The following is a 10,986-nucleotide window of genomic DNA, read 5'->3' on the forward strand; positions in this document are numbered from 1 at the left end:
GAGGAGAAGGGGACGACAGAGGATGAGATGGCTGGATGGCATCACTGACTCGATGGACGTGAGTCTGAGTGAACTCCTGGAGTTGGTGATGGACAGGGAGGCCTGGCATGCTGCGATTCATGGGGTCGCAAAGAGTCGGACAGGACTGAGCGACTGATCTGATCTGATCTGATCTGATTCATCTCTTGGCAATTTGTTTCCTATCTTCACCATTCGACTATAACTACCAGTTTAGCGATAATTCCACCTCCACACTGAAGACTTCCAGAGACTGTTAATGAATTTAAATGCTGGGGATTTTCTCTGATGCCTCATTGCATATGCTTGTTACATTAAGATGCTAATGAGGGATCTGTTGGATCGAGGTGCTGGAGCTGGACCAGGGACCAGGGACCAGGGTATAATTACCAGTGTTCTATAATTATCAGTGATTTCCTTATTTTCAAAGACAGAGGAAATGTTTCAAATTCTAGATTCTTCTGTAGCATTTGATGCTGTTGAAGCTACCTTCTTCAGAACATTTCCTCTTTGTGTGTATTATGACATAATTTTTTGTTCACAGTAAACTATTACCATGCTCCTGATACTCATTTTGTAAATTTTCCTGCTGGTAATGTTGATCTTACCATAAGATGTCAAAAGAAGGTTTTCAGACCAGGCTCACACATGCACAGACAATGATGACTATATAATGACTGCTATCTGGCTAACACTAATTGTAAGATACTATCAATTGTAAGACACATAGCACTTTTGAAGATGTTAAAATCTGAAAGGAATGGACATCTAAGAATCATGGGCATATGATATTATTATCTGATTGCTTGAAGAGAATTGATCTGTGTTGCTTGAATTCAAGGCTTTAAGAGATAATGCAAACATCATTATACATTCTCTAAATTTACTTGCCTTATCTGATGTAAAATAACCACACCAAGTTATTTTATGTCTTTTATGAGGCTAGAATAAGGCACCCAGTCATGTCTGAATCTTTGGGACTATTTTACGTCTTTTATGAGGCTAGAATAAGGCACTCAGTCATGTCTGAATCTTTGGGACTCCATGCGTACCAGGTTCCTCCATCCATGGGATTTTCCAGGCAAGAAAACTGGAGTGGGTTGCCATTTCCTTCTCCAGATCTTCCTGACCCAGGATTGAACCTGGATCTCCCGCATTGTAGGCAGACACTTTACCGTCTGAGCCACCAGGGAAGTCTAGAATAAGATAATGCATGTAAAATATGTACTGCAGCTAAAGTACCAAAATCAGTAAGCACTCAATAAATGATAACTAGTAGTCATAGTAACACATATTTTCAATAAAAACTTGAACTATAGCTGTTATTGAATTTAATGTTCTTAAAACTCTAAGACCCCATATGTTTATTGAAAGTATTTTTTTCTCCCTTAGTAAACTTAATGAATAATAATCAATTTTACAGGTTTTTTTGAGATGCAAATGAGACAATGCATGCAAAATATTTGTTTATTGGTTGAAGTAGTACCTGATATTTTCAGCAGAACATGAATTATAACTTATTTTTGTTGTTTCTAAAATTCTAGAGATGATATACATTTTTTCAAAGTTAATTTCAGAAAGATTAAGTGATTCTAGTTAATAATTCCTTCTTTTTTATGTTTTTTGTCTGGATTAAATAATATATGAAAGTATATAATAATTGTAAAACATTTAATTCAGTGTGTGACAAATAAAAAGCACTCAGTAAAAAGTAATTATTATTACAATTGTTGTTATTTATTCCTGATGTTATCTATGGTAGTTCATTTTCACCTTTTCTCCTTAGTCAAGTTAAAGATTTTAAAATATCAAAGACTTCTCCATTATACTTGCTAAGCTAGTTTTCTGAAGTTAATGTCACCAAATAGTATATACCTTTCATAATTTTTATTACAATGAGTGAGATAATGCATGTAAAATATTTGGTTGCTATTATTGATAGTTTGTGTTTACTTGATATCACTTGAATTTCTACTAATTGACTAATTAAAAATACTGAGAAACACTTTATACATTGGCTGAATTTAACTTTCCAGGGTTTAAATAACTTCATCCACTAATATAGAACAGCAGTTCTCAAACTCTTTGGTGTCAGGGCCTATTTATACTTTTTAAAACAAATGAAGACCTCAAAGAGCTTGTGTATATATGGATTATATCTATTGATATTTATTATATTAGAAATTAAAGCTGAGAAATGTTTAAAATATCTATGAATCATTTTAAATAACAATAATGAATCCATTTCATGTTAACATAATGTTTTTTTAATAAAAATTAACTATTTTTCCAAAAATAATTAAGAGAGAAGACAGGCATTGTTTAACAGTTTTAAAATCTCTTCAATATTTAGTTTTATGGAAAGATAGTTGAATTCTCATAGATGTATCTGTGTTCAACCTGTTGTGGTATGCTATTTGGTATGAAGTTTATAAAGAATATGCAGTTTTAAAGATGAATAGTTGGAAAAGGGAAATCTAGCAAACTCTCTAAAAGAATCTCAGAGGCCCCTCTGGGTCCTTGAACCACACTTTGAGAACTGTTGACATATGCTTTTAATTTTTTTTAAGTATTGAATAAGATAATCTATATAATAGACACTGTTTTTAATGCTGCTTTAGTTGCTATTAGTATTATTTATAGAATTTCCAGATACTGTCAAAAGAAACTGAGTTTCTTGTTTTGTTGACTGCATTCACAGTTTCTATTAAAAAAACAAAACAAAACAAAAAAACAAATAACAATGTAGATTTGGTAAAATGGTTAAGCTACTTCACTAAATAATATCTCTATTACAGGAGTTTTAATGAAATTGAGATAATATATTTTATATTTTTAATGTCAGTAATACACATGGCTCAGTGCCTGGCACATAAGATAGACTCAATAAAAGGCAGCTTTAGAATCACTCTTTGTTCAGTGTACAAAAGATTATGCAAATAGATGCCAAGGATAAAATTGACCTCATACACACAATAACATCATTAGCTTATCTGGAATCACTCTGCTACCCTCTCTTGTCTCTAGACAAGGCCTACTTTTAGGCCCAAGATTCCCTTAGGAAAGTAAATAAATCTTTAAACAGAAACAAGCTAATACAATTCAGAGCTGGGCTCTGAGTAATGCTGACTTCCACTGATATGGTCAGTGTATGAGGCCTTCCCTAGAAATTTCAGATATCTAGGAATACCTAAAAGATTGTGCAGCACTTCCTTGGGGAAATGACTCTCCACTCCAGCACTTGTATCCTGAGTGTAGATATGTCTACCCTTGTCAGAATTCTTTCAGAATGAATACAAACTCCCCAGATTAAATTTCTAGCCTCAGGGTCTGGTTGCCACATTGTTGGATGGCAGGGGACGGGGACAGTTTGGAAGGGGAGCCATTCCACTTTGCCCCTCCTCTGGTCTTGCTATAGGATCCTGAGAAAGTATAACAGTTTTCTACCAACATTTTGTTAGACAATGGCCTTCTTCTCTACATTTATACCAAAATGGCAAGTGTTTCCACTCAGGACCCCAAGACTTTTGCTCTAGAAGTAATCAGTTCCAAAGTTAGCAGTGGTAGTAAATCTTACAGACTTTTATCATCTGAGGTCTAACAGCCATTTCTTTCTATGTTTCAGAAAGAACCTCTGTTTTATTTTAATTGCTTCCATTTTTAAAATATTAAACTTTTGGTATAAAGACTTTAAAAGATTATAAAATTAGGTAGAATTATATTATAAAGAACCATGTACTCATTATCCAGCTCCAAGATTTATCAATTTATGGACTGTCTTGCATCATCTGTACTTCTGTCCACTTCTCCCTCCCATATTATTTCAAAACAAACCTCAGAATCATAACATTTTATCCATAAACACTTCAGTATATACATATCTAAAAATATAAATTTTTCCCCACATAACCACAATATCAATATCACTTTTAAAAACTAATGAATGATAATTATTTACTATCACCAAAGTCCAGTTATTATTCAAAATAACACATTTCCACCTGTGTCATGAATATTTTTAAAAATTTGTTTGTTTGCATCACAATTCCAAGAAGATCCACATATTAACATTGCTTGATTGGTATTTTAAGACTCTATTAATATTATGTTCTCTAATTTTTTCTGTTGTAAATGATTTGTTTTTAAGAAACCCTTCCCTGTTTTCTTTATCTCATATTAGCTTCCTTAACTCCAGAAAACTTCCTACAACCTTATCCTCACTAAAACATTTCATGAAGGATAAGCCAATACTGGCTTCTTTCAGGCAAGCTTGACCTATGCTCTTTCTGCATATTCCCTCATATTTATGGCTTTTGGAATAAAGATTATAAGAATACAAGATGGCAGCATTCTTACCTATCATTTTATAACTCTTAAGAAATGTAACCTGTGTGGTTCATCAAATGTGGTGACTATTACCTTCTGATACTTGCCACTCTTCCCATCTAGAGTTCAAAGGTCGCTTCACCAGATCCTGTACTGTATTACCTGAGGACACTTTCTGTTTGCAGTGTCTCCTAGTTTTCACAGCCATTCTTGCCTTCTTAAATGGCATGCCTAGGTTCAGAATTGCAGGTATGTACCAATACGCCAAGAAACCTTGTCACATCTATTGATGCTTCTCATACCATCACTTGGTCTCTTTCTCTAGGGGAAAAAAAAAAAAAAACAGGCATGTAAGAAATTCAGGGTCTGAATTAGAAGGCTTAAAGATAACTTTTCAAATACTCTTCCTCATGTCTTCCCATAAATTAAATACCAATCAACATCATCAACAAGCTCTTAGCAAAGAAAAATATTTTCCCCTCTTGATCATCAAACACTCTATACCTGATAAAGCATGTTAAAACAATCTATAGGGACTTTCAGATTTGTCATGGTTCCCTGTGTGTTCCCTAAAGCCAGCAATGATCTTTGAGAGTGTGTTTCTATCCTCTCTCACAGTTCATAGTACAAATAGCCACCAGCCCATGAATCCTCATAATGATCTCTGATAGAATCTTAGAAGTGCAACCTGAATTGTCCCAGGCTTCAAGTTCCTGTGGACACAAGAAAAAATAAATTAACAGTAAAATTTGAATTTTATTTGTGCAAGTTATCTCTGCTTATTGATGATAGACCTCTTCAAGATCTACCATAATGATTTACCACAATGATTTCCAAAAATTTCTAGGTATATTACTTATGCTCAGGCACAAGATTCTGCTCCCATCTTCTTATTGATATTTTCTGCCTGTGAGCTTCTTTATTAGTGGAGGTGCTTACCTAGATGAACACCTCTCAGTATTCTTCGGAGAAGGCAATGGCACCCCACTCCAGTACTCTTGCCTGGAAAATCCCATGGATGGAGGGGCCTGGTGGGCTACAGTCTATGGGGTCGCTAGGAGTCAGACACGACTGAGCGACTTCACTTTCACTTTTCACTTTCATACATTGGAGAAGGAAATGGCAACCCACTCCAGTGCTCTTGCCTGGAGAATCCCAGGGAGGACAGGGGAGCCTGGTGGGCTGCCATCTATGGGGTCGCACAGAGTCAGACACGACTGAAGCGACTTAGCAGCAGCAGCAGTATTCTTATCCAGGGAGGGAGGAGGGAGGAGGGTTCAGGATGGGGAACACGTGTATACCTGGGGCGGATTCATATTGATATATGGCAAAACCAATACAATATTGTAAAGTTAAAAAATAAACTAAAATTTAAAAGAAAAAAAACAAATGAGTTCAAAACTCCACACGTAAATGGGAGGACTGTATCTCTCCCAGAGTCTCAGGAAAATGCTTACTAAAAAAACAATTCCTTCAGTTTCTGCATAGAGACTATGTCTGCACTGTGGTCAGATCTAATTCCTATTTGAGGGGCATACTACCCTCTTCATCTCCAAAAAACTCCAGAGCTTCCAGGCTCTGTCTCCAAAGGACTCACCCACAGAAGTTCCTCTTCTTGACCACTTCCCTCAGGAAAGGATTTCCTTAGCTAAAAACTCATCTCAAACTCAGTCTAGTCAGTGCTGATATGCAATTACTCCTAGGTGGTATGCACATCATTTTTATTGCATTTGGAATGTTAAAAATGAACAATTGAATTTATTGATGTCATTGAATACAGACACAAATTTATTCATTCAACAAATATTTAGTGAATGCCTTCTATGAGCTGGGACATTTCTAGGAATTGGAGCTAAAACAAAAAAGACATATTCACTGTTATGTATAACCATACTTATAATTATCTCAGTAATGGTAATTCCAAGTCTTTTACAGAAAATTGGTGAGAAGGCATTCCTAACTTGAAAAAAAGCTGTCATTTTCTGATATCATACTGTTACTCTTTCATGTGACTATCACTTTATGCTGTGAATAGCTTTCAACAAATATCAGATCTAAATTTTCTCCAGTGATATTCAATTGAATGTATCCCACTGTACAAATCTGTTCAATGCTTCCATATGCTGTAACAATGTCATATCTTCTTTTTTTGTTCCTGTAGGTGTATCAGTTCCTATCCCAGTGATTGGACTGAGGGATGAAGACAAGGTGTTCGTCAACAACACCACCTGTGTGCTGAATGACCCAAATTTCGTTCTTATTGGATCCTTCGTAGCTTTCTTCATACCGCTGACAATCATGGTGATTACCTACTGTCTGACGATTCACGTCCTTCACCGACAAGCTCTGATGTTACTGCACGGCCACACTGAGGAACCGCCTGGAATAAACCTGAATTTCCTGAAATGCTGCAAGACAAACACAGATGAAGAGAACTCTGCAAACCCGAACGAAGGTTTGAACCCACGCCTAAGGAAGAAGAAAGAAAGACGGCCTAGGGGCACCATGCAAGCTATCAACAATGAACGGAAAGCCTCGAAGGTCCTTGGCATTGTTTTCTTTGTGTTTCTGATCATGTGGTGCCCGTTTTTTATTACTAATATTTTGTCGGTTCTTTGTGGGAAAGCTTGTAATCAAAAGCTCATGGAAAAGCTTCTGAATGTGTTTGTTTGGATTGGCTATGTTTGTTCAGGAATTAATCCTCTGGTGTACACTCTTTTCAACAAAGTTTACCGAAGGGCTTTCTCCAACTATTTGCGCTGCAATTATAAGGCAGATAGAAAGCCTCCAATCAGACAAATCCCGAGAGTTGCTGCCACTGCGTTGTCTGGGAGGGAGCTTAATGTTAACATTTACCGGCACACCAATGAACCAGTAATTAAGAAAGCTGATGACAAGGAGCCTGGTATAGAGATGCAAGTTGAGAATTTGGAGCTACCGGTTAATCCCTCCAATGTGATTAGTGAAAGGATTAGTAGTGTGTAAGAAAGAGCAGCACACTCTTTTCCTATGGTAAAGCTACAAATGTAGGAAATTGTTCTTTAATTCTGCCAGTCATAACTAATGTAAATATTGCCATCTGAAAAGTGTGTTTTATATATAGCTTTGCAATCCTGTACTTTACAATCATGCTTACAATAGTGAGATTTAGGGTTCTATATTTACTGTTTATAATAGATTGAGAATAACTTATTTTGATTGATGAAAAAATGTTGATTTCCCCCCCCCTTCCATCCCTCCTTCCCTCCCTTTTTTCTTTCTCTCTCTCCTCTCTCTTTTTCTTTTGCATATAAGGAAACATTGATGTTCACCTCAGGTGGCATTTGCAGGAGACCAGAATGATACACATGACAGCGGTTTTCAACCACACCAAAATTGAACAAATTCGGTGGACTCTTTTTTCCAGGTTAACAGTAAATATGCACTTTAAATTCTTGCTCTGCTCATCTACACACATAAATACGGTAAAATAGGTTCTGCCTTCTGAAACTCTACCACAACTATTAGTGAGTCAAAGGCAGAACTTATTTCTTGTCACACACAGGGGAAATTTTGACATTGTCAGAATGTTGTGTTGATATTTTACTGCAATGTCTGTCCCCAAACATAGTGGCATTTTAATATAGCAGCTAGTTAACCGGAACTACAGAAGTGGAAGGATGACAAGAGATATATACACCAACAATAGCTTTTCACTTCTTATAATGTTCAAATTCTGATTATAATGACAAGCAAACTGGAATTAGTGTCTTCATTCTGGTCCTTAGTAAATACCTATTTCATGATTAAACTGGGAAACAAAATCCCAGAGTTATTTCCCAATCCAGGATTCAACATCTATTGGGTTTTGATATCAGGATCCTGGAAATTTGTGTGCTACACACAAAATGAAATTAGCATTTTTGAGCCTTATTAAAATAGTATATTAGTTATGGTACCTCTATCTATAGGACCTAATTTAGCAGTCCATTTTTGAGTAAAACTTGCATTGGAAGCAGATGCCGAAGACTTTGAAAGTTTTACTTGATTAAGGACTACAGAACTGGGCCCTTAGAATGTGAAAAAAAAAAAAAGTAATTAAAGAAGCTTTTACTGAACTCTAGAAAAAAAAGAAATACAGAGTTTCCATTTGGATTTCAAACAAAATATCTCATTTTCAGATCCTTCCAAACTCTCTAGTGCAGGGAAAGGCTGCAGCTAATTTGTGAAAGTGGCAAGCTCTTCATTGTACTGCAATTACGTACCAGAAGTTTAAACCTTTGTTAAATATAGTGTTGTGTTAACAATCAGTGTTGGCCTTATTTCATTCGTGGGCCTGTTGCTCTCTAAGAATTCAGTACCATTTTACTAGTTTGTTAACCATGAAAGGTTTTCAAACATTACTAAAGTCAGACCATTAAGTCTATGCTGTGTGCAGAGTATACAAGTGTTTCCAGTAACTATATTTCCATGTGTGTCCATTTCACACAATTGTGGATCTATTTCTGAAGATTTCATAATGCTATTTTTTATGCCTGACAGTTACTTACACACTTTAGAGTATCTTGAAATTGGTGAAGGCAGAATCCAAATTTCTAAAATCCCCGGTGTTTGTCCTCAACACACAGCATAGATAAATCCAACAATCTGCCACAAGGGCAGTGGGAGAGATGCTGTATTTGAGGAAACTCATACAGTCCCTGAGTGGTTTGCAACACTGCCAAATGCCAGTCAATTGCTTGAGCATGCCCAATTATAACATGAAAGTAAAGTCTACCTGCTCTGTCGAACTGCATGTTAAACACAATTATATGAAATTGAATGAGACCTAATTCTTACTGAAACGAAAATGTCTGAAAAAACATAGCATGCATTGAGCATGAGTTCTGCACATACATGGTGTCCTGCATGTACGCCATGTATGTTGCATAAATCCATCGATTTGTATTAATGTAAGGCAGAGTAGGTGTTATAAGAATGACTTAAATGCACATCCTTTGGCAGTCTTTAAAAAGACCATGCAATCAGATCTGAAGTATTGTGAGTATAGAGAAAATTGGAAACATCTGATTTCTTTCCTGAACTATCAGGGCAAGCTCATAGCACATGTTTTACAAAGAAAATATAAACCACTGATTTTCAAAAGCACTAGCAATAAGTTGAATGATAATAGCTTATAGCACATTTGTTAATAATTCTTATGTCATCAAACAGTAGTACTTATTAGTACCCAACACAGTAATTATTCTAAAATCATGTGTTATTCGTAAGTTCTGTGCAGTTTGGTATGAAATAAGTATATTCATTTGGATATAAATCTTACAGTTCAATGTTAAATCTACAACTTTTATAAATGTTTTAAAGTCCATGTGATAAGTGTAAACATGGTGAATTTATTGTCAAACAGATCATTTTGATGTACTATTATATATATATATCTGTTTAAGACACGTGCAACGGACTGCCTTATATTATTTCCTGTAAATCTTCCTTCATCAAGTGGTACTTTTTGTGAGTGGTTGCAAAATGTTGTCTTATTCCTGATTCCTGTATGTTATCCATTCCAGGTTTTTGTGATATTTCCTATTAATTTATTAAATTTATTAAATGTTGCCTAATATGTCATGTGCCTTTTTCCCCCCTGCATATTTTGAGGGAAAAATACACCACTTCATTTCTTGGAAAATTAAACTGTAACTGGTTAAATAAGTTCACAAAGACAAATACAACCAGAGAATATTACCTTTTTCTGTGTACTCAAAGACTATGACACTAGAAAGACAAGAGGTGTAAATAACAAAAGCAATATTAATAACAACATCACTGATTCCTCATGAACAGTATAACTGGGCTCTGAAATATTCCTATCTTCCTTAACCTGAGCAGGGGCCTAGGGTGGCTCACATGCTCTCTTTGCTATAGGATTGCTATCTTATCCCCTTCAGACTCTAAGCTCTCCAAGAGCAGAGAGGACCATGTCTATACTGTTGATGGTTTAATTTCCAGTTGATAGTAGTCACTCTGTGTTCAATAGGTATGTATTGAGCATCAATATTTGTGGGCATTGTATTATCTGATCCTGTTGCCAAAAGAAGCCTGGCAACTCCCCAATGTTCAGTCATGTAGTGTGACTTGATCACTTTAATGGACCTCTATCCCAAATGGCCTTGGATACCTATGCTACCATCAAGGTCACCATACTAAGTGCCTCTGTTCCTCCATACCTGGAGCCATGTGTGACAAAATCCATTGGCCTTTTCTTCCATCATGTATACCTTTCTGATGCTGTGTGAGCTACTGGCATGAGTTCAGTTCCCTGAGAAGAAAGCAGGAGTACCTCATTCCTTTGCAACCATGACTAGGTTGATTCCTAGGAATGGGTCAAGGAATAAAGGCTGAAGTGCCACTTTGAAACCAATGGGGTCACTGCTGCCCATGGCTTCAAATATCTTATACCACTGAAGCTAGGGACTACTCTTGCCCAATAGTGAAGCAAAGGAGAGAGGTTGAAATTTCTGATGGCACAGAACTGAAGTCATTATTACTAGTAAAAGGGAAGGAGGGTCAGAAGGAAGACTGGAATGTCTTATCCCATAGCACTGGAAGGTCTTTGTGGTTTGAGGAGAAAAACATACTTCTTGTCATCAAGCAGTAGTAAGTTTC

General features: G+C 36.2%; 1 protein-coding gene across 1 annotated transcript in view; it reads left to right on the plus strand.

The window, feature by feature from the left end:
• The window catches only part of HTR2C (5-hydroxytryptamine receptor 2C), a 172,082-nt gene extending 164,753 nt beyond the window's left edge, over positions 1-7,329 (plus strand). Inside the window, exon 4 of the mRNA XM_055563016.1 lies at positions 6,506-7,329. Coding sequence (XP_055418991.1) covers positions 6,506-7,329 — 824 coding nt within the window. The remainder of the gene's footprint in view (positions 1-6,505) is intronic.
• The last annotated feature ends 3,657 nt before the right edge of the window (positions 7,330-10,986 follow it).

Source organism: Bubalus kerabau, chromosome X (assembly GCF_029407905.1).
Source record: "Bubalus kerabau isolate K-KA32 ecotype Philippines breed swamp buffalo chromosome X, PCC_UOA_SB_1v2, whole genome shotgun sequence".
In the NCBI taxonomy this organism is placed as follows: domain Eukaryota; kingdom Metazoa; phylum Chordata; class Mammalia; order Artiodactyla; family Bovidae; genus Bubalus; species Bubalus kerabau.